The following is a 25775-nucleotide window of genomic DNA, read 5'->3' as shown; positions in this document are numbered from 1 at the left end:
TTTGGCCTAAATATTTTTTTGAGTGCATGTTCAAATTCATAGTATTCAATAAACAGCGGGTAAAAATTCCTGGATTGCCTGCTACTTTCAGTGAGACATGCACATCTATTGGAGAGACACATGGGACAGATTACGAATAGAGGTAAATCGATGCTTGCGCTAAAAAAATTAGAACATCCAAATTCCCTTCATGCTACTCATATTCATTCTATATAAAATATACTTTTTCCAATAGTAAATTCAAATGAAGTATCTACTTGAGTATGCGATTTTTGGATGCAGCCCCTCTGTCTGTCAAGGATTCTCAATTCAATTCAAACTTTCTGTCAGTTACTTCCAGTGGGTCTAATTTAATATTAAATGTGTACAAGTAAGCTTAAAGATTTTGAGGCGAAACGTTCACCTGACTAAAATTGTGAATAAGCACACTTTGTTGATAATCAAGGGCTTTATTTCAGTGGTGCCCCAGAAAATTTACTTAGGGGTGGCCAGAAGAGGCCACACCAAATCTTGTGGTGGCACACAAAAAAATAAGGAATTCAGGGTAATGTTATATTTCTGTTTCTGGTAAATGAAATAATGTGGTTTTAATTCATTTAATTAATTACACTTGAAATATTGCAATTTATTCTTTAAAAATAATTCAGCAAGTTCAGCAAGAAAACCAATTAAAAGTCAATATTTAGTTTAAAAACACTTTTCATATATATAAATATCTTTTTAGTTATTTTTACATACTTTTAATGTATAGCATGCAGTATATGCCATGTCTAAAATTAATGTAGGATAATGAATTAATTAATAAAACAAATAAATACAACTGTAACATACAATAATAACTGTATACACACACACTCACTATATAGACCCTAATAATATCATTTATCCATATTCCTTTTTGAGCCACAATGTTATTAATTCAGCTTCTTCTATTGATGTAGCTGAAGGTAAATATTAAATTGCCATTGCCGTCTATATTGAAGGTGTGTGTGTGCTGTCAACGATGATCCGGGGGGTGGGGGGTAGGGGGGGGGGTGAATCAGCTACGTCAATGGCACCAATCAGTCAACAATAATTTAGTGGCTGCTACTTATTTATTTATTGAAATATTGTGAATTTGCGTACGTACATTTAAATTAATAATATCAATAGCAAAATCATATTGAGGTGGCACATTTGCTATTTACATGGCGGACTTGTAAGTGGAAAAACTGAACCCTTCACTAGCGAGAAAACGGTTAAACAGACCATCTGCAGCGTGCGGATAAAGAAAGAAACTTTAACTTTCTCTTTACTTTTACTCTTTATTCCTTCACTTCCGTGGATATTGCTGTACATCCTGTGTGTACTAAGCAATGTGTACGCGTTTGAATCCTCATAGGCGCATAACTAACATGCTTTGCGCTGGACTTGTCAATGGCGTGGTCACGGTGGCAGGCCTGATACACCATTAGGTCACCAGGAAATGCCCCGATGCTCCAAATGGCCAGTCCGCCCTTGGGCGCAACGTGCCAATGATGCACCTTAACACACCTCTATTTTAGACCATGAGTCCACAAAGTGGCGCACATGGATTTGCTATTTAAACAACGTAGTGCAAAATGTGAAAATTAGGGTTGCGCTGGTCTGAAAATAGCAACAAATTGCACCAATAACTTCTTGCGCCTTATTGCGATAGGGGTAGGTTTATGGACAGGTTTGGTGGTATGGGTAGGTTTAAGGGTGGGTTAAGGTATAAGGAATAGTCAACAGTGTATTTACAAATGTAATTACAGAATTTTATTACAGATGTAATTATATACAGGTATTTAATCAAGCATAAATACACAGTGAATACATGTATTTACACAATAAGTACATTGTAACAAATTATTAATTTTGGTGTAAGTACATAGTAGTTAAGGACACTTAATATAAAGTGGGACCCATTTTACTTTACCTTAAGGCTATATGTAGAAATAAACACCTAACAAACACTTACGATGCCCATCGGTGCTGCAGATCTGCTGGTTTCACACTGTTATCCATCCACAATGGTATGCAGATTATAGGGGAGGACTAATGTGTTTATATTATCTATTATTTGAATTTATTAATATTATTGGTTAAGATACATATCAGAGCAAACTAAATCTCACTATTTACAGGACTGACCCTGCCATACACATTGTTTTGAAGTCCTTCAGGGGGTTCAGGCATGTAAATCACACCCTGCTAATTACTTAACAAAATATGTAATCCGGACTGTGTTTTAATTTAAAATATGTTTCTGTTTATGTTTGTGGAGAAATTTACAATGGATTTAAACATAGCTTAACCAATTGAATTAAAGGTCCAGAACTCATCAACTACTCAAACATTTACCCAATGGAAAGGAACCATAGATGCCAATCAAGAACCTTTATTTTTTTAAGAGTGCACATCTAAACCAAGGAGAGGCCTATAATACTCGGAGAAAGCCATCTGTTATATTTGAAGATGATTTTTTTAGTTATGAAGGGGAGATTGCAACAGCCATATTTCCTCAACTCCTTCCAATAAATCTACTGTAAACAAGTTTGTGTACATGGCAGAGTTTTGACTTGCTGTCAGTTATAGAGAGGCTCAGAGAGGATATAATTCTAATGCTCGGACTTGCCCTGTACTACTGAATATATCTGTGAGGGAGATGAAGGATGCTAGAAGAAATTACTTTCTTTTATATCGAGTTTACTTTATATCCTATTAATTGGAAGATTTAATGGTGCACCATTTACAAAATTACTAATTCATTTTTTTTTCATTTAAATTTAAATAGAAATAATACATCAGTCAATTTTGATATTAAATTGTGTTTATGTATGCTTTTGTCAGTTTTTAGTTTCAATAGTCAGATTTTTACCATGAACAACACAATATATAATATGTGGTAATACAGTTTAAGTACAAAATGTCACTGTTAATTAGTGGCTTATTACCTGCTCGTTATTAAAATATTGATTGTTTATTAGTACTTATAAAGTACATGCTACTTCATTATTCCTAATTCTAACTACTACCTTAGCTATAAAGAAACTGCAAATTAAGAGTTTAGTCAGAATTAATGGTTTATTAGTAGCGAGAATTGTACTATAAAATAAAGTGTGTCCTAATGTGTTTATAATGCCCCCTTGTGGAAAAAATTATCATGTTTGCAGTTTATAATGACTAAAGATCTGTTTGCACGGGATTAAGATCAAAACCTCTGCAGTTATTACTGACTAAAGGTCAGCAGGTAATATTAATCCTATGCACATAGGGCTTAAGTGAAAGAGTGAAGAGAACAGAAGAATGAACGGTTAATTTATTCTTAAATTTGTGTGCTTATTTTAAATTAAAACACAAATATAAATAACAGAATTTAGAACTTTTTTTTTTTTTTTTAACTTTATTCTAATGTGTTTGCTCCTTGACTCTGTTGCAAACTTCTTTACTGTGGTATTTAAATCAATATCTCTCCTCATCAATGTGGATGGTGGCTATTTGAAAACAGACTAAAACATGCAACTGATTAATCATGAACTGGTGCTAATGGACAGAACATTGGCCAGTTTGATTCTATAGTACTTTACAGTCGATCGCTACTAAAATGGTGAGATCATTAGATTGGGAGGGGGGGGGGGGGGGGGTTAGGGGGGCAATGTGAGAGGCAATGCATCTTTATTCAATGAACAAAAGCACATTTTGCTGCTAATGCTAATTATTTGAGTAGCGTATAAAGATTTAATCATTATAGACGCTTCCTTAGTATAAAGCCTTAGGCAACTGCATTCTCTGCCAATAGGTAAGCATTAACTCTGCCAAAAATCAGCTCTGCTATCAGTTTATGCCCTTACTCCAATAAAGCAATACAGGTCATTATGTTTACATAACCAGACTAGTTGATGCCTTTTTAAGCACAATTGGGTTAAACTAAACAAGACTTTCTAGTCTAACTAGAGAATTGAACTGCAAAGCTGAACACAACATAAAACTTTCAAGTTAGAATTAATCATTTTTGTATGGAAGCCGGTTTTCTTTTAAAGTCAAAATTCTGACCTGGCTAGTTGAAATTATGAGACAAAAGGTCCATATTATTATTTATAAATTTTAAATTATGAGATAAATATTGGCTTAAAATCAAAATGACAAGATTAAAAGTCAAAATTATAATTTAACATGACATAAAAACAAGAAACTTTCTCCTAAGTACTTGGTTTCTTGTAATAATCACTTAATGACTAATTGGTAATAACAATTAAGTGTAATAATGAAAAACTCTCATAATAATTACTTGTTTTCTCATTATTTGCTTTTCTCATTATTTGATTATTTGCCATGATTTGCTTCTTATATGCGCAGTGTTCATATGCGCCTTTGCTTTTTTCATATGATTACATCCATTCATAGAATCAGTTTACATATGATTGCACTTTTGCCAAGTTGTAGCCCACACACACACACACACACGCACACACACGCACACACACACACACACACACGCACACACACACACACACACACACACACACACACACACACACACACACATATATATATATATATATATATATATATATTTACTTGATCATTGTTTACAAATGCCTAGAAAAAAACTAGATAAATCTTTCTAAATACCTCAATTGCATATTCATTTGTCACTCATTTTAAGACACTTCTATGAGGTTTAACAGCTACGCTGAAACTAAACACAAATAGCCAAACGTGTTTGTAATATGTTGATGAAAACATCATATTTTCATATAAATATATTGTCAGTATCTCTTTATGATGCCTGGAGTAAGTCATTATAATGAGAAAGTCATTATTATGAGAAAATATCTTTTGGCATTTTCACCCTTGTGTGCTGTTGTGGATGTTTTCATCCACTCTGGGTTGATTTTGAGTCTTAATTTGGCCACAATTGTGTTTTCACCAAATGGAATCTTATTTTGACATATTTTGTGAAAATACTTGGAAGTTTTTACCCTTCTGACTTTTAATAACCAGTAACCACATTTTTGATTGCAAAGCTATGACACCATATTATTGTAAATTCTTGATTGTCGGTGGTTTTCTCTGCTGGGAAGAAGTACAATTTATAATTTTTTCTTGCTGATCATCAGTTGCAGTGCAAAAAAGCATAGTTTCAGGCTTTTATATGGAGTTATATACAAGCAGCAACCTCCTGCTCTCCCTCGTGAAGCCAATATGTAAATCACTGAAACTGCAAATCATCCACTCACCTTTGAGCGCTGGCTCCAGGAAGTCCAGGGGCCTCATGTACGAAGACGTTCGTTGAATTCATTTTAAAACATTGCGTACGGACAAAGCTGTAAATGTGTGTAGGCTGTAAAAAACTCAGATGTATGAAACACTGCGTACGTGGAATCCCACACATATTCTCTTTGTACATCTGAAGTAACATGAAACTGAGCGCACGTGCACTTTAACTCAGGTTCTACTCCCCCTAATAAATATGGTGATGACTCTACTTTGGCAAAACCAAACGAAAAAAACAATGTCAAAACAAGCAGAAACTTCACAGAATGTGAATTGGAGGTGCTCCTATCGGAGGTAGACCGGAGAAAAACTGTGTTTTTCCAAGTTTGACCTCCGGAATTAATACCAAAAGAAAAAAAAAATAGAGTGGGAGAGTTTAGCTGATGCGGTTAAAGCAGTCATCGTACTGTGAGTGAATTAAAAAAGAAATGGTCTGATGTAAAGGTGCAGGTTTAGACAAGAACAGCAGCACACCATCAAAATGTGGACCGAACAAGCGGGGGAACAGGGAATGCTGAACTAAAACCCTTTGAGGAGAGAGTTGCCTCAATTGTGGGTGACACTTTACTGTCTGGAGTAGTATCCGTGTCTGTGGGAGACACAGATGTATTAGAGGAACACTTTGTTAGGGCGGTATAGCAGCACCCCTCCGCTCTTATCAAGGCAGCGCCACCGGCATTTCAGCTGTCCAATCGCCCGCTCTACAACTGACGAGTGCGAGAATGAGCATTATTGTATCTGTGCTCTTGGTTAGCTTGTGGGTTGTTAACAGCCACATCTTGAATGAATAACTGCAGTCTCCTGATATGCAGTTAAATAATTACGCTCAATAAAAAAATTTTATTAAAAAAAACTTGGAAAAATATCTTTAAATACATCACTCACCAAGAAGCCACCCATCGCGCACCCTGCCACCTTGGAGCCTTTGGATTCAACCATTGACAATGTCCTCTAATAAGGCCAACACTGCCATTGCCATAGACTAAGGGTTGTATACATTTGCAAATGCTTTAATATGTTCTAAATCACATAATTGGAAAAAAAAATATATATATTGTGTCAATTAACCTATTTTATCAATTATAAATTAATAGCAATGTTTTTCACGTGTTGGTGCGATACTTTGTTGTGTGCAGTTTAACAGAATAGGAGTCGGCAATAGAAATAAAACAAACCCACAAGAAATAAACGTAAGCCAGACATGAAGCTGGCACGGACCAATGCACATTCTCACATTAATTTTATCGTTAGTACATACAAAGCGAGCGTAAAACCTGGTGTAGGCAAAGTTTTTTGTGCATACGCAGCGTTGATACATGAGGCCCTTGATGTTCACTGACTTCATTGCTAAATTGACCAATTTTACAGCTGATAAAAACATATTTACAGCCTGGTACAAAAGATGGTTTAGGTGTATATAACTAATATTACTCTTCATGACAACTGTGAGGGGGTGAATTTTTTTTATAACTCATCCGTTTACTTTATATTGTTATATCAAGTTTGCATAATTAAGGGCGTGGCCACTTGAGTGACAGCTAGGTCTCACTGGTTTCCATCACGTCACCTCAGCTGATTCCGGCTGATTAGCTGCTGAACTCGACATATACATACATATCATATTTTTGTTTTGTTTTACGTAGCTTTACACAGTCAATTGACTTATGGAATTATTTCCTACAATTATCAGTTAATATGGCTTGCTGTGTGCACTTTATTGTGCAAACCATTCAAGTGGCCTCCATTTCCCAGGCGAGTGAAATTATATACGTATTTACCATATCTATAAATGTATTTGTTTTACTTAAGATAATTTATCATTGATCATTTTCTTTAGAACTTGAATGCACTCCAGAATCTGACAGATTGATCAGCTGTAGGCTCTAGAACAGTCATCTGAAACATTTTCATACAGTGTTTGCCTGAATTTCATAAACAGCATTGCATATAATACAGACTATATTTGAAGTATTTGGATGTAATTTGTGTTTTCGTCCTGTAGAAAAACGTCATAAGAACAATGCTTAGCGGCTCGATGTATTATAACAGTGTTTTTAAAAGTCTAAACACTTTATTTATATGGTAGACAACCAAGCACATGTGATCAGAACACAAACGAGTCGCAGGTACTGAAATATTTAGCGTTGCTCCCAAAAAAAAACACATCTAAGCAAAATGCAAGCAGGCATATGTAGCTCCACTGACGCCCTGCCTCTTTTCCCTTGTTTGGTATCCCCCGGTCGGTGCAATGACGCGTGAACAAAATGGCAACGGTTGGCCATGCCTGCTTGTAGCTTCATTTGCGCTCTTCAGAAACCTATGGGGGACATCATTTTTCATCAGGTCCATGTTTTTTACAGTCTATAGTTTTATACAGTATAGAGTGTTGCTCAGCCCCCAGAACATAATAAACATAGTGTGTATTTATGCACACTATAATTTGTTGGTTTAGACTATGGAACTCCATTAAAAAAAACTAGAAACTTGTTTTTACAAAGGCCTTTCTAAAGGGTTAATGGTGCCAACTGATGATCAACTGTAAAATTTACAAATTTTACCTTTTCCCAAGAGAGAAAACCACCAAGAATCTATATATGTTGTTATAATGGATGTCAATGAGGCAAAAACAGCCAAAGACATAATGTCAATTTGAATAATACACGAGGGTTAAGCCATAAAGTCATCATTTACACTTAACCAAAGCATGATTTTTCCCCCCATGCACCTGGTGGAAATGGCCTTCCATATTATTGGGCAAACTATAAAGAGAACATTCTGCACCATCTTCCAGAACAATCTCAAGCGCTTCTCACATTCTCACTTGAGACTGAATTTCCATAATTGCTGATGAACATGAGCCATGGCTTTACACAAGTGGTCTGACTTTTAGTCCAATAAAGCTGGCCCTTCCCAAACAGTTATACGACTTATAAATTTCTCATGGAGTCTAAATGCTGTGAAAGTTTAAGTGTGATCTGTGCGCTTAGAAGATGTGGTATTTTAGTGAGACATTTTCAATATGGGAGGCTGGACAGAAATGGACGGCACTCTTTAAATAATTGATTTATCGAATCCTAGCAAAGCTTTCTACTGAACTCCCCACAAAAATTACTGCAGTTTTGCACTCTGAAAAAAAAGCGTGCTAATGTTCTCCGGGGTTTTTGCCATGTACGGCTGTTAAATGACAGTGTAATATTCCACTCAATAGATGAAATACTGCATCAACACTTTTAAGATCTATAAAGGTTATAGCTTTAAGCTTTCACAGTCAGCATAAAATCTTAATAGTATTGCAAATTGCCCTGTAACTTATTCAGCCCTCATTCTTTGGGATAATACTTCATTTCTAATGAGAGAATGTAGGTTTTATGAGTATTGACCAGGTTTTAATGCCTTATTGAGAATCCTTGACTCTCTTTCTCAAACGCCACTATGTAAAGATTAAAGTGTGAGTCGGTCTGGTAGACGAGGTGTTGTTTAGAGCATGGTGTGGGTTTATATGGGGCTCTCACTTACCGCAGTGTCTCTCTCTTTCTCTCCTCTTTTTCACTGTCTCACACCTGCATGTGAAGGTCCAGATCAGTATGAGAATGACTACTGAGAAACAGTAGAGTCTTTCCTCTCTCCCCTCATTCCTTCACCCCACGTCCTCCATGCGCCCAAACCAAAGACTATATCTGGGGAAGGTCTTTTTCCACACATTCCTGAACTCATGGTTCTCTCTGGTTCTCCAACCCTCAATATGTCACCACCATTGAAGGCCCTTGTCTTTTTAACCCTCCTTTCAAGCTGATTATGAAGTGTTTTCTACCTTTTCTTGCACTTATTTTGTTTTATGAGGTTTTGAAATCTACACTCTTGTAAGTAAAGGTTCCAAAAGGTTTACGCAGTTTGAGTTCTTCTACGAACCTCTCAGTGAAAAGTACTTAAAAGAACTGCTTTTATTAGTTCATAGAATGTTTTAATTATTATTAATAATAATAAATCTGTTTATTGACAGATTACATATTTCCGGATTCATGTATTTTTGTTTCTTTTATTATGGTTATGAATGAAAGTGACTTTTATTGACATATTACTAGTTTGAAACAATATATTGTATAAGAAAATATATAGAGAGAATTAAGTCACAAAAAATTAACTGGCAGATCATTACCATGTTTTGTACTGTGAATTACAGCACCAACTCAGACAATATAACTTCAAACTATTAAAAGTGTCAATAGAAGTCCCTTTAAAATTTTTTTTTCAACATTAATAGTTGTTGGAAGAAATATCCAGGTCACGTAATGCAATTCAAAAGCATAAAAAAAAAAAAAAATGGATCACAAAATTCAGAAAACTGCTAATTTACAGATTATTTGTTTTCTCAGTGTACTGCATTAATGTAACTAAAAAAAACCTTTTACTTAATATTTCATCTACATTTTGGATATTATGAACTTAAATGTGCACACAATGTATCTCCCGCATGAGACAATCTAGTTTGACTGAGGAGGATATGGTCTCATAATGAAATATAAATGATGCAGACGTAATACCAGCTAGGGGTCATTCATATACTAAAATACTTATACTCATGCTTAAATAAGTAATAAACATTAAAATTCACTGAAATATAAGGAACCGTAGCAACACATTGTCAATGTAGAACCAAAAAATGAAATAAAAGAAAGACATGTCTCGACAGGTTGTATGTTTGTAGAGTAATTTTCATTGAATTTGAACCTAGTTTAACCAATTAAAGTGAAGGTCCGGAACTCATCAACAACACATAAACGTTCAGCAATGAAAAAAAAAAAAAAAAAACAGATATCCAAAACCTTTATTTTTAAGAGTGCACATCTAAACCAAGTAGATATCTATTATACTCAGAGAAAACCATCTGTTAGCATTTCTCTTCGTCTTAACGGCAGCTACTTCACAGAACCCCTGCAAATAGCTGATCTGAAATCCATTTTGCTTCTTAACTAAGCCAATCACCTGAGCTGAAAATATCAAGCGACTAGTCACTTGTGATCACATCAATTTGCTAAATATATATATTTTTATATTGTTATTTTGATAGGTTAAGTAAAGAATATTTTAATATTCTTAAACTTTTTTTATGCTAATGAATACTTAAACTGTTTATAACAATGTCTTAATCACAACTGCTTGGCAGTCACAGGGGCATGTTTGGAAACTTGTGTCATTGCCCATGCTCAATTCTTTTTGTTGTTGTTGTTGTTGAGCCTGAGCCATATATTCTATTTAGACTATTTACTCTGGAGATGATGCTGATTGTCTGATGGCACCACATGAATGCACAGTAAAGCCCAAACTATGCTCAATTTCATAAATGCATATGCTAGTTAAATGCAAAGCCTTTCAAAATATACTTAATTTGACTCTACATGTTTTCACATCTATGTGCATTGCAACAACTTGCAATACTTCTCCTGGCCTACAGGGTACTTCGATGCAGAATATTTCACTAAGAGGTAACTATTAATAATAAAAAATGTAATCTTTCATGCTAAAATTTTACAAATAATGGTAATTTGTAAACTCTTCATCTATTTAATCATCCATTATTGTATCTTTCATGCATTACAGTCTATTCAGCTTATGTTGTTTTTGGCACAGTTGTCACCATGTAGATGCAAATAATAATAATAATAATAATTAAATAATGTACATATGTAATGATGGACCATAAAACTATATCGCATGTGTATATTTTGGCAATAGCAAAAAAATTAAATTGTAGGGGGTGAAAATATTGATTTTATTTTTATGCCAAAAAAATAATTTTAATATAACAACCATATCTCCCTGCAAGCCAAGGCAGTTTGCTCACTGCAAGTTAAGCAGGGATCAACCTGGTTAGTACCTGGATTGGAGACCACATGGGAAAACTATAGGTTGCTGTTGGAGTGCTGTTAGTGAGGCCAGCAAGGGGTGCTCAACTTGCAGTCTGTGTGGGTCTTAATGCCCCAGTATAGTGATGGCGACTCTATACACTGTCAGTGAACCAAGTTAAACCAAGGTCCTGACGCTCTGTGGTCATTTAACAAAAAAATCCCATTGCACTTCTTGTAAAGAGTTAGGGGTAATCCAGGTGTCCTGGCGAAATTCGATCCATCAAACAACTGATCATGTTCCATGAATATATTTAATAAATTTCCTACTCTAAATATATCAAACTTTTTTTTAAATTAATAATAATAATAATAATAATAATAATAATAATAATATATATATAATATGTATATATATATATATATATATATATATATATATATATATATATATATATATATATATATATATATACACATATATATATGTGTATATATATATATATATATATATATATATATATATATATATATATATATATATATATATATATATATATATATTTATATATATATATATATATATATTTTTTTTTAAGAACTTAATTTGGATAGTATTAACAAAATTTTCTCAGCATTTCGATATTTTGAACCCTTCGATTCCAGATTGTAAGTTTTATCTTGGCCAAATATTATCAAATCAAAAAACTTATAATGTAAAGCATATTATTCAGCTTTCAGATAATGCATAAACCTTTTCTAAAAGCTAAACAGTATGACCGTTTTTTTTTTTTTTTGGTCCTGATTGAAATATATGGTCTGTATGTTGTTACAAAATTCTGGTGGTGCACATACTATTCATGTGACGATCTATTCACGTTGGCATCATGAACAGTCGGACACTATGCTGTGACCCTCAAATATGCATACAAATTGAAGTATACTTGTGGCTTGAAAACTTATCAAAATCAATGTCACAGTATAGTATTAGAGCCACACTAATTAAAAAATTACTGCTAGTAACAATTATTTTAGCCAGGTTCAACTCTTACCAGCAGGGTCTAAATAAGTCATGCTAACAATTAACCCTTGATTCCTAAGTCTAAACTAAGCTAATCACAATAACAACTCTCTTTTCTACACTGACTTTGTTCCTTCTTTCTTTGCCGTTTCCTTCTCTCTTTAACTCGACACCTGCTTCCCCTGGTGGTGGTGACTGAAAAAAAGAAGGCAATCAATCTAATTCCCCCATCTTCCCATAGTACAACAGTTGCCCTCCAATCCCTACCAAAACTACGGCCCCGCCACCAACTACAACCCTGAGGATGAGGAGGAGGACGACCCTTATGGCGGCTACCGGGCCTACCCTCCTCAATACTACCAACCCAGCTACCCAGACCCCCGTGGCGCCAGGCCTAGCCCCGTACACCCTGGTGACACGGCGGGCATGAGGGCACCGGGCGCGAGCCGCTTCACCCGCAGCACAGCTGAAGAGGTCATCGTCCATCAGCCGCAAGAGCATGTGAAGGAAGAATAGCTGTGGTGACCGACAGACCGTCCACATACAAACACTTTTCAGCAGAACGTCCTGCAGGATTGGACCAAGGGAAATCCGAAAAGTGCCTGCTTTATGCATCGTTATTGGGGTGGGTGAGTGAAGATATAAAAAACAAAAACAAAAAACAAAACTGTGCCGAAATTCATTCAGTGACTTTTCTGTCTTTTGTGAGGCTGCATGTAGCCAATGAAACGAAAAGCAAGTTTGAAGGAGGAACTCTGCAAATCCGTTTTCTTAATGAGTGTTTTTGAATTGTTGTCCAGGAAAAAATACACACAATATTCTGAAGATGTAGAGAGACATTTTACAGAATACATGCATATTATAACTTTATTCATTGGCAGATAGATTTTTATTTTATTTTATTTTACAGTGTAGCTTTACAATAATATTAATGATAATATTAATAATAATAACATTAATTATTTAATATTCTTGTTCACAACAATAATAAAAATAAATTACATAATAATGATAATAATGATATGTCACTCAATTGTATTTTTGTTGTCAACAACAACATTACATAATATTTATTTAAATGTAATTATAATTGAATTATTCGCAGTGTTGGGGAAAGTTACTCTAGAAAGTAATGGATTACAATACTGAGTTACTCCCCAAAAGTAGTTGCCTTACTTAGTTACTGTTCATTGAAAGTAATGTGTTGTTACTTTTGAGTTACTTTTGCATGACTTTTTTGACCTGGCTGAGACTTGATCTCTTTCAGAACTTGCAAGGTTCTTTTTGTGTAACGTTCATTTACTATATATATATATATATATATATATATATATATATATATATATATATATATATATATATATATATATATATATATATATATATATATATATATATATATATATATATATATTTATTTTCTTTTTGGCTTAGTCCCTTTATTAATCCAGGGTCACCACAGCGGAATGAACCGCCAACTTATTCAGCACATGTTTCACGCAGCAGATGCCCTTCCAGCCACAACCCATCTCTGGGAAACATCCACACACACTAATAAACTATGGACAATTTAGCCAACCCAATTCACCTGTACCGCATGTCTTTGGACTGTGGGGAAAACCGAAGCACCCGGAGGAAACCCACGCAAACGCAGGTAGAACATGCAAACTCCACACAAAAATGCCAACCGACCCAAATCGAGGCTCGAACCAGCAACCTTCTTGCTGTGAGGCAACAACACTACCTACTGCGCCACCATATGTATGGATACATGTATATATATACATACATACATACATAAACTTGCTGACCCCAGAGCTCTACATGCTGTACACAGATTAATGAAAGTTTAAAACAGTGCATTTATTACTTTTGTATTTTTGTCTTCTTAAAAAGTAAAATCACTGTCCATTCAGATAATCCTCTTTTCCTTTTCTTCCATGTGCTCAAAATAGTGAGAATATTTCCATTGCAGAAATGTAATTCCCTGTCATCTTCATTTCTGCCTGTTCATGCATTCTCTCATTGTGTGCAGGATTTAACATGACTGCGTTCATTTTAATTCAGCAATGTTTGTTTTTAAAAGTAAACTAAGCTAAAAAGTAACTCCGATATTATTACTTAATTTTGAAAAGTAATGCGTTACTTTACTACTTACTTCAAAAAGTAATATTATTACATAACTTGCGTTACTTCTGAGTTACCCCCAACACTTATTATTATTATTAATAATAACAATAACAATAATCATTTCTTCTTATTATTATTCTTCTTATGAAAAAGGGACTTGGATGGTTACTGCATGCTTGAGATATATGTAAAATAATATTAATAATAATAATAATAATAATAATTAAATACTTTTTTCTTGTTTACTTAATACGTTTTTATATTTATTTTCCCAAACTGCCAATTTAGTCATGGTTAAAAGATTACTCTCACTAATTTTATTTACATGCAGCATTAACAATCTGCCAGTGATGTGATAAATATGTAACCTAAAAACCAAAATCGTAATAATAACTTATAATCTGAGGGAAAGACTTAATATCTTCCATTTAAAAAAGCACAATAGTCACTGGACTTCTTGATTTCTTTGCTGGGTCAACAACAAAAATACTGATTAAGAAGATGATTTTTGCAGCCAACAGTTTTGAAATGTGTCGTCCATATCTTTTGCAAATGACAATAAGGGGTGTCTGTACAGTTTGTGTTTTATTTTATTTTTAAGTGCAAATTAGTGATCTACTATGTTACAGATTTCTCAAATGTTTACAGCATTTCATCTGGAACGTCTTTACAGAAGAAAATACCTCCATCTGATGCCTCATCACTAGCAGTTATTTATAAAAATCTGAATTCTCATCACTCACCAAACCTAATTCTTCCTCTGGTCCTTTACAGCAACACCCCATGTAACGCCACACATTTTGTCTGAATTGTAACTGTATTATGTGAATTTATTTCCATGATGATGGTATCGTACCATGCAGAGGATGCAGTGAAAGCTCTCCGACTGTTTATTTTTTTTGTATAAAGAAGAGCTCAGCATGGCATCTTTTGTGTCTCCGTGCTCCTGTTTCCAATGGCTCTGTCACTGTGAAAGAGACCTGAAGAGTCAGAGTTAGGCCTGTGGTCTACCGTCCGCTCATAACAGACCTTTCAAATCCACAACCTTATTTATTTTTACTTTATTATTTGTTTTTTGTAACCAATAAAACTGTACTGCGACAATGACTTCTTGTTTTCCATTCTGAGTGCGGCTAATTGCTCAACTTTACATTTTAAAACGTAACAAATTTCCTTTTTAATAAACTTGTTCTTGCTTCGTAAAGTCAATTTCACCTTTGTATAAAAATGATATGCTGCCAACATTGCGCTGACTAACAAGGGCGTTTCATTTTTATGTCAGCAGAGTGTTTTTTAATGAGCTAAGCAGACTTCAAAAATGCCAAAGTAGCACCAGAAAGGGCTTATAGAGTCATATGAAGTTAATTAGGGCCGAAGCGGCAGTTGAATAAGAGGTGGATCGGGCTTCAGAGTGGATGGTAAAGCCATTTGCGGGACAAGCAAAGACCAAAGAATCTAAGCTTTATTACTGAAGAGTCAAGACTAAATTAATAGGGCTGCTCGGGTTGTGGTTTATCTAGAAATTCATCTCTATTGGTATGCGTTTGTGCTTAAAAGAACACTTTTTTTTTTTTTTTTTTTATAAATAGGCTAATTCTACAGTTCACCTAGAGTTAAACAGTTGAGTTTCACAATTTTTGAATCCATTCAGTCGATCTCTGAATCTGGCGGCAGTACTGTTAGCTTAGCATAAATCATTGAATCGGATTAGACCAGTAGCATCTCACTTAAAAAATGACTAAAGAGTTTTGATCATTTTACTATTTTACGCTTGATTGTTCTATTACATTGTGTACTAAGACTGATAAAAAAAGTTAGTTGCTGTTTTTTAGGTTGATAGGGCTAAGAACTATAATTGCAGCGTAATAATCAAGGAACTTTGCTGCTGTACCATAGTTGCAGCAGGCACATAATGCAGCACCTCAAAACACAGGAAGCGTGTGCTCGTCACATTGGAAGGTACCAGCTGGGGATTATGTTCAGGTGCCGCGTAATATCATTGTTCTTGCTGTAGCCATGGTTTCTTGATTATTACTCCAGAATGAGAGTAAAGTTCCTAGACATGTCAACTTTTCCTTTTTTTGTCGGCCTTAGTACACAGTAGCCATGTTTCCATCCAAAATGCGAATGAACTTTATGCGCAAAACTGGATTATCGCATTAAAGACATGCGAATAAAGCAGTGTTTCCATCCAACAAGTCAAAGCCAACAAAATCGCCACTTCCTAATTAACTGGCGCCAAATATTAACAGTAAAAACTGAACTTACTGTGGTAGGAGAAGCTGCGCCAATCTTTTCTTCATCTAATAAATGACTTGCGCCTCAGAAGGCAATCCTGACACGCAGTGAACGAGCGGTGGCATTTGAAGGTGTCAGACACGAAGCACAAACGCTCTTGATTCTGGAGGTCATTAATAATATAATAACACTAATATTTAAACGGTAAAGTGTTTTAGAATGACCCGAACAACAGTTCAGATGGTTTACAGTGTGCTCAGCTGCTGGTTTGTCCATTAACGCACATTTTCATCATCACATGATCTCTTATAACAAAATCACATGACCTTTTTTAATGCGCATATTGAAATTTGTGCGGTAAAAGTTTTTCCATCGTAGTAAATGCGCATCTTTTCTTATCGAATAAAAAGTTTGTCCTACTCAGTTTTTTATGCGCATTTTTAAAATTTATGCGCATCATGGCGGTTCAATCAACCGTTTTTTTTATACGCATATGCAAAATGCACACAAACATAGCTACTGTAACTACAGAAGAGTTGAGGTTTAAATAGGAAAATTATAGAAAAACTTTGGTCATTTTAATAAGATGCTAATGTTCTAATCCGATTCAATAGTTTATGCTAAGCTAAGCTAAAAGTGCTCCTGTCTGACCCAAAGATCTGCCGAATGAATAAAAAAAATACTACAACTCGACTGTTTCATGTACAGAAAAATAAATATTATTGTTAAATTCCAATAAATAATAACCATAACCACTGAACATAGACAAAAGAACTGTTTTTTTTTTTTAGAATTTGGAAGATAATTTATTTACGTTAACAATATAAAAAAGAAAAGCTTCTACAAGTGTTCTTGAACTCCAGGACTGACAGCATGGTGATGGTCATTTCATCCTGTAGTCGTCAGGCCTGTGAATACACAAAAGACAGAAAATAGAATTGATTATTGAAGCATCAAAAAATAAATACAAATCAAGACACTGTGGCCTGTTTACAAATTATATTAAATTCCAGAAGAGGACAGAACAAAAAAAAAAACATTCCGTTCTAATTTAAACAAACAGTTCAAACTAGCTAAACAGTTAAAATCTAACTAATATACTGCCAGAGTTATCAATCAACTATCAATTTATATAGCACCTTACTATAACCAAGGGGCTGACCAAAAAAGTGCTTCACAACCAAGCAGCAATCTCCCGCTCTCCCTTGTGAAGCAAATACGGAAATAACTGAAACTGTAATTCATCGACTTGCCTTTGGGGGCTGGTTGCAAGAACTCCAGATATTCACTGACTGCAATGATAAACAGGTCAATTTTACAGCTGATAAAAACATATTTACAGCCTGGTACAAAAGATGTTTTGGTGTAAATAGCTAATATTACCCTTCACGACAACTGTGAGGGCGGTGAATTTTTTTTCATAACTCATCCGGTCTGCATAATTAAGGGCGTGGCCACTTGAGTGACAGCTAGGTCTCCATCACGTCAACTCAGCTGATTCCGGCTGATTAGCCACTGAACTCGACATAAATCAAATTTTTGTTTTGTTTTACGTGCCTTTACACAATCAATTGCCTTTTGCATTTATTTCCTACAATTATCAGTAATTATGGCTTGCTGTGTGCACTTTATTGGGACAACATGACGGAACTGTGTGGAACCCAGCATTTTTTACAGTGTGTGAACCAGCAGCTAGCTCTCTGCAACTCTCACATGGTCGCCTACTGAAGCTGAGCAGGCCTGTGCCAGGTCAGTACGTAGATGGGAGATCACATGGGAGAGCTAGGTTGCTGCCAGAAGTGGTGTTAGTGAGACCAGTAGGGGGCGCTCAACCTGTGGTCTCTGTGGGTTCTAAAGCCCCAGTATATTGATAGGGACACTATACTGCTTAGTGAGCGCCGTCTTTCGGATGAGATGTTAAACCGAGGTCCTCACTCTCTGTGATCATTAAAAATAGAGTAAAAATCAGTAAAAAGAGTAGGAGTTTAATCCTGGCATCCTGGACAAATTTGCCCACAGGCCTCCGTCCATCATGGCCTCCTAACAATTTCTATCTCATAATTGGCTCCATCACTCTGTCTCCTCTCCACCAATCAGCTGGTGTGTGGAGTGCGGTCTGGCGCAATATGGCTGCCGTCACGTTATCCAGGTGGATGCTGCACACTGGTGGTGGATGAAGAGATTCTCCCCATTGTGTAAAGCGCTTTGAGTGTCCAGAAAAACACTATATAAGTGTAAAGAATTATTATTATTATTATTATCATCTAGAGCTGTGCGATATTGGCAAAAGAAACCTATTACGATTTTCTTGAACAATATTGCGATTTTGATTTTAATCATGATTTTGTCACAGACAGACTGAATCTGTGTTTACAGTGGGAATCTGAAACGGATTTCAAAAGAAATACAATTGGATCAAAAAACATCTTTCTAAAGCAGATATTAAATAAAAATCACCTCGTAAAGATTTAACAAATTGTCTCTAGAACAGACCTATGGCAAAACAAATTTGTGTGTACGTGTGTGTGTGAGCAAGCGTGCCTTCAAACTCAAGAAAGGCTCCGATGTTCTGCTTGACCAAATATCAGAAGCAGTTGCGTGTGTGTTCACAGATTTGTTTTGTCATGTATAGATCATTGACCTCTTTGTGACGCTGCAGTGAAATAGGCCGTTCACATATCGCGTCTTTTGTGCACACAAGTCCATTATTTTCAATGGAGAGCAGCATGTGCACGTATTCCAGGTGCACCCAGATAAAAACATCTCTTTTCAGACAAACTTTAGATTAAACTTTTTAGAATGCTGAACTGCCAGTCACGAAACAAGAACTGACCGATCAGCTTCATACTTTGTCTGGAATATACGCATTTCCGTTACCTCAGACAATCACAGAACACCCAAACACCCAGTGCTGTTTAATTCTCTCAATACATAAAACTTGTATGGGAACATCAGGAATGCTTTGTTAGGTTGTCATCCTCTGAGAAAATGGTTGATGGTCACGGAGCAACGACAAAGGAGCGATCGCAAAGCACCTTGAAAACGCTAAAGGAAGTGACGCGCTCACATTTTCCAGGCGCTTTTAGATGCAATATAGGACTGACTTACAAATGACCTGGTTCTGCCATACTTCAGCCTTCCTGTATCCAAAGAAACTTAAACCCATACCACAGATGTTGACTTTTTTGGCACCAGGTCTGTGCTGAACTCATCATCTCTGTATTTGCAAGCTATTTAGTCTCCTGTTCTGGCGTTCTGTTTAAGCGTGCTGCATTACGATTGGTTCAAATACCATACTGCATGAAAATCGTCCTGTAAAGCGATTTAGAAATCGCGCATGCACAAATTACTATTTCAATTAAATCACACAGCCCTAGTGTGATCTATCTAAAACCTGACAAAAATTTCTCAAATACTGTTTTTAACCGTTTTTTTTCTTTTAATAAGTATACAACTGTGTAAAACGTTTTTTAAGACCTAATATAAAAAAGAAAAATGAGACACTGCTCTAAAATTAGACAAAACACAGGATCAAGATTAGGTTTGCAGAGGAGATAAGGATAAACACAGTCGGGACAGACACTGAATTGAGAAGTTATTAATAAATGATAAAAGACGAGGTCCCACAAAAGAACGAGTAACCAGACTATTAAAAGTGTTATGAATACTCCATACAAATACTGACCACGTGTATTGGTCAGACAAAGAAATGAAAAATCACCCTGGTTGTGGTTTAAAACATTGGTAGAAGGGGTTAAAACGGATTAAATTGTAATTAATAGTACCATATATGACAATTACTACTAGATGAGATACAAAATTGGCAGATAACAGCCTCTTTAACAGTATAGTGATACAGTCAGAAAGACTGTACAGCTTATAGTCACTAACATATGCAACTTATTGCCACCTAAGATCGTGGCTAGTGTCATTTAATCAGCCGTCTGGTGGATTTCCTCTTGAATGGTGCAATAAAATCCAGAATCCCTGAGCAAGTAGAATAAAAGCTGGAAATAAAGTCCTCCGTGACCAGCGAGAAAACCAGAGTTTACTTAGGGTATAGGTTATTTTGTAAAGTTATTAATTGCACAGGTCGCTCCTGTGACTTTTTAACACGGCATAAATAATTAAGCACCGAATGTTGTGATTTGTTTTCAGCCGTATTAAATTTTAATTAAAGGTTTCACCCCCTTTAGATTACTTATACCCTCACTGTGTGCAGAAAAGATTGAAATATTGTTCACTCTATGCGAGAATAATTTAAGAATGCAGCCAAGAGACGCTGCATAATTTGACATGGCATCCCATAAGTGCTTCATCTCATTTACATGATCATTAGTTAAAAACTTCAGTGTTTGTACAGCAAATTAGAAACTGCAAATTTACTGTAAATGTGCCCTTAATGGTATAAGCATTCAATTTTAATTTAATAATAAAGAAAGGTTTTAAGATTCTGAGGGTTTAATTATTATTATTTTTAGTAGTAGTAGTATTAATGAAAATGTATTTATTTTATATCTTTTGTCAGTGTCACTTTTATTTACAGTATATAGCACTATTAAACACAACCAAAGTGCTGCACAAATACAAATGATTAAATTAGAGCTAAAACAAACAATGCTCACGGATAAAACGGCAAATCAAAAAGGTGCGTTTTCAACCTAGAATTAAAAACAGACAGAGATGATATAGATTTACTGTAATACAGAGGGGCAGAGCATTCCACAATCTAGGACCAGTTACTGCGAAAGCATGGTCACCCCAGCATTTCAGCCTCGACTTGGGAATGCCTAATAATCTCTGGTTTGATGACCGACCAGGTTCAGTCAAGAGATCTGACAAATAAAAAGCTGCTAGGCCATTTAGTGATTTAAAAACCAAGAGAGGAATTTTAAAAGTGACACGATAGTGTACAGGCAAGCAGTGCAAAGAGTGTAAGACTAAAGTGAATCTGGTCATGTTTTTTGGTACACGTTAAAAGCCTTGCAGCAGCATTTTAAACTAACTGTAAACAGGATAAAGCCGTCTGACTAATCCTGAAATATAGTGAGTTACAGTAGTTCAACCTAGATGTCATAAAAGCATGAGTAATTTTTTTAACTTTAAAAAAAGTTTTTACCGTTGTTAAGAGTCGAAGCTCAAAAAAGCAGGATTTGACCAGTGCATTTATCTGTTTATCAAATCTCAAGCCATCATCAAAGATAACACCCAAATTTTTTACCCAAGGCTTCACAGAAAAGCTTGATTTACCATGATTTACTGTAGGCGCACTAGAAGAATTTGATGGGCCAAACACATATTTCAGTTTTACTCTTACTAAAATCTAGAAAGTTCAAAGACAAACAGATTTTCACATCCGACAAGCAAGACATAAGCGTCTCCGACCCACTCAAACTCGAACTGCTTTCTAAAAATAGAACCCAATGGAAGCATACATAATAAAAAAAAAGAATAGGGGCTAAGATGGATCCCTCGGGAACGCCATATGACAAAAGGCTGCCTCAGATGAATGCTCACCAATGGTGACTTTAAAACTATGATTGAAAAAAGTAGGATCTAAACCAATCCAGGGCACTTCCTGTTATGCCAGCACAGTGCTCCGAGCAGAACATTTTTGTTCTAGTAAAAATAAAATAAAACAAATAAATAAATAATTTGAGAATTATTATTCAAACGATCAATTCATATACAGACATTTACTTCAATTTGAAATTATGAAAACAATGTTGAACAAATCATTTCACTGATTCAATCATTGGATTTGTCAGCACCTACTGGCATTTTACAAATAATAATCAGAGACAAAACAAAAAAAGTAAAAAAAAAAAAACAATTCACTCAAATTGTTTCAATTATCGGTAATGATCAGATCGATATATTTAGAAGGTTTGTCTGCCAATATCACACTAGGGATGCAACAATTATAGATTTTGGTTGTGTGATTATAGTCTGAGAAATAATCACAGATTCACAGCTATCACGGTTACTTTGCATTCATTCATTTCCAAACACTACTAGTTTAGAAAATCACATGAAAACGCCTTATATTCTAAAGTGTTATTTATTGCGGCTATAGTCAATTTCAAAAAACAATAGTCCATTTCTCTTTGAACTTAAAAATAAGTGAAAAATGTTTTTGACATTTAAACAAAAAGTAATCATTTTACACTGAAAATAAATGACAAAACAATGAATGAATGAATGAATGAATAAATAAATAAATAAATTAATTAATTAAAATATTAAATATAAAAAAATGTTTCATGTCTCATATCTTTTGCAAGTTTGTTATTCGAGTTGTAGAATGCAGGGAAAGCTGCCCCATAGAGAGACACTGAAAATGTCCGCAGAGAGAGACACTGCAGCGCTGCTTAAGATTGTGGGTGTTTACAGCGGTTTGACTGATAAATATGAATTTGTAGCTGAATTGTTAGCGGTGCCAAACAGCATTTCCTATTGTTTACATTCTTGTTTACATCCTCGCTACAACATACCGTTAATGCTAGAAACTGTGCATGTAATACATTGATTTTAACAAATAAAAAACACTTACAGGTTGCGGCTCACATTCTACAGCTTCGTCTGTTGGAGGAGTTTTTAGCACTCAACTGGGAGAGATTCTGGAAGCTGTCCTTTATCAAATGCTAGATATGTCTTTTTTTATAATTCTCTGGAACATAATTAAAATTCAATTGTAAGCACTTCCGTCTTTCTGTCATCTCCTTTGGAAGCCCAAATACAGAAACTGAACAAGCTCTGTGGAAATAGCAGTGATTGGATGGCATTTTAGCTTTCTCTGCTGTAACATTACAGGGCCTCTGGCCACACCCCTTCACTGTTCAAGGTGTGTGGTGAATGCGCGTAACCGGAAGCCCTTATGATCTCACTAGCCCAGATGTATTTTTTTGTTGTCCCCAAATGTCGCTAAGCTAACTTTGTAAAAGCCAATGTCTCCCTTAGCATTGAACTTTAAGCGCATTACATTCAGAGATGTTTTTTATGTTCATACAGCTATATTACACATCAACTAAAGTTTAAAATAATACATTGTAATGGACCACCCCTTTAAAGAGAACAAATGTAGTCAAAGGCTGCTGAACATCTGTCTGAAAGGCACTTTTGATCAACAAAATTACAAAATTGCTTGCTATTTTTATTTTGTTTGTTTTTTTCCTCTCTGGAGTAGAAATGTGTATATTCCATACAAAGTATGAAGCTGTGCCATTTTTTTTTTAACTAGGTGCGCCTGGTAAGCGTGAGTACGTTGTACCTTGTGCGTCGCTCCCAACATGCGCACACCAGTCACACGCCTAGATTGGAAATAACGAACTTGCACATGCAAAAGATGCAGTATGTGAATGGTTCTTAGTTAAAAGCCTCAACCATAGGATACCGTTATAGGTTTGTGTGCAAATTAGCCTCGGTGTACAAGCTCAGAACTTTAAACTAGTGCACAGTTGGCATCACTTTGTTTAGTTGCAGCAGTTTTGTTCCGCGCAGAAACACTGTGTTGAGAAGCTTTTATGATTAATTAACCATGAGGAATTAAAAGCGCAGTTATTAGTGAAATCGGTTAATCATTGCATCCCTATATTGCACATGCTTACTGAGGATTGGAGTATGACAATTCAAGTTATAAATAACATTTTCAAATACAGTGCATCCGGAAAGTATTCATAGCACTTCACTTTTTCCACATGTTTTTTTTATTTGTTACAGCCTTAATCCAAAATGGATTAAATTCAATTATTTCCTCAAAACTCTACACACAACACCCCATAATGACAATGTGAAAAATTATATTTTTAAATTGTTGCAAATTTATTACAAATAAAAAAAATCTGAAAAATCACATGCCTTTGCTTAATACTTTGTTGATGCACATTTGGCAGCAATTACAGCCTCAAATCTTTTTGAATATAATGCCACAAGCTTGGCACTTCTGTCTTTGCGAATTTTTGCTCTTTCCTCTTTGCCGTACCTCTCAAGCTCTATCAGGTTGGATGGGAAGCGACGGTGTACAGCCGTTTTCAGATCTCTCCAGAGATGTTCAATTTAGGGTCTGGCTGGGCCACTCAAGGACATTCACCGAGAAGTTGTGCAGCCACTCCATTGATATATTTGCGGTGTGCTTTGGGTCATTGTCCTGCTGGAAGATGAACTGTCGCCCCAGTCTGAGGTCAAGAGCACTCTGAAGCAGGTTTTCATTCAGGATGTCTCTGTACGTTGCTGCATTCATCTTTCCCTCTATCCTGACTAGTCTTCCTGTTCCTGTTGCTGCAAAACATCCCCACAGCATGATGCTGCCACCACAATGGTTCACTGTAGGGATGGGATTAGCCTGGTGATGAGCGGTGCCTGGTTTTCTCCAAACGTAACACCTGGCATTCACTCCAAAGAGTTCAATTTTAGCCTCTTCAGACCAGAGGATTTTGTTTCTTATGGTCTGAGAGTCCTTCAGATGCCTTTTGGCAAATTCCAGGCCGGGAGTGGCTTCCGTCTGGCCACTCTACCATACAGGCCTTATTGGTGGATTGCTGCACAGATGGTTGTCCTTCTGTAAGGTTCTCCCCTCTCCACAGAAGAACGCTGGAGCTCAGACAGGGTGACCATCGGGTGTTATTGATCACCTCCCTGACTAAGGCCCTTCTCCCCTGATCACTCAGCTTAGTTGGCCGGCCAGCTCAAGGAAGAGTCCTGGTGGTTCCAAACATATTCCACTTACGGATGATGGAGGCCACTGTGCTCATTGGAACTTTCAGAGCAGCAGAATTTTTTCTGTAACATTCCCCAGCCTTGTGCCTTGAAACAATCCTGTCTCTGAGGTCTACAGACAATTCCTTTGTCTTCATGCTTGGTTTGTGCTTTGACATGCACTGTCAACCCTGGGACTTTATAAAGACAGGTGTTTGCTTTTTCAAATCCTGTCCAATCAACTGAATTTACCACAGGTGAACTCCAATTAAGCTGCTGAAACATCTCAAGAATGATCAGTGGAAACAGAATGTACCTGAGCTCAATTTAGAGCTTCACGGCAAAGGCTGTGAATACTTATGTACATGTGATTTTTCAGGTTTTTTATTTGTAATAAATTTGCAATTTCAAAAGATCTTTTTGTTCACATTGTCATTATGGGGTTTGTGTGTAGAGTTTTGAGGAAATAAATTAATCTTATCCATTTTGGAATAAGGCTGTAACAAAAAAAAGTTAAGCGCTATGAATACTTTCTGGATGCACTGTATTTTAAAACAATACATTTAAAA

At 35.7% G+C, this 25775-nt stretch overlaps 2 protein-coding genes across 4 annotated transcripts in view; one reads left to right on the top strand and one right to left on the bottom strand.

The window, feature by feature from the left end:
* The window catches only part of col14a1a (collagen, type XIV, alpha 1a), a 281087-nt gene extending 267665 nt beyond the window's left edge, over positions 1-13422 (top strand). Inside the window, exon 49 of one of the 3 annotated variants that reach the window (XM_056474872.1) lies at positions 12386-13422. In XM_056474872.1, the coding sequence (XP_056330847.1) occupies positions 12386-12660 (275 nt within the window). In that variant the 3' untranslated portion in view covers positions 12661-13422. Of the gene's footprint in view, positions 1-8852; positions 9186-12350 lie in introns of those variants that run through there. The other 2 variants (XM_056474873.1, XM_056474874.1) reach the window with 2 other exon arrangements.
* A 3872-nt stretch (positions 13423-17294) lies between these two features.
* The window catches only part of mrpl13 (mitochondrial ribosomal protein L13), a 42236-nt gene continuing 33755 nt past the window's right edge, over positions 17295-25775 (bottom strand). Inside the window, exon 7 of the mRNA XM_056476169.1 lies at positions 17295-17420. Coding sequence (XP_056332144.1) covers positions 17396-17420 — 25 coding nt within the window. The 3' untranslated portion in view covers positions 17295-17395. The remainder of the gene's footprint in view (positions 17421-25775) is intronic.

This window comes from Danio aesculapii, chromosome 16 (assembly GCF_903798145.1).
Source record: "Danio aesculapii chromosome 16, fDanAes4.1, whole genome shotgun sequence".
In the NCBI taxonomy this organism is placed as follows: domain Eukaryota; kingdom Metazoa; phylum Chordata; class Actinopteri; order Cypriniformes; family Danionidae; genus Danio; species Danio aesculapii.
The sequence above is the reverse complement of the archived record's forward strand: the minus strand, read 5'-3'. Positions and strand labels throughout refer to the sequence as shown.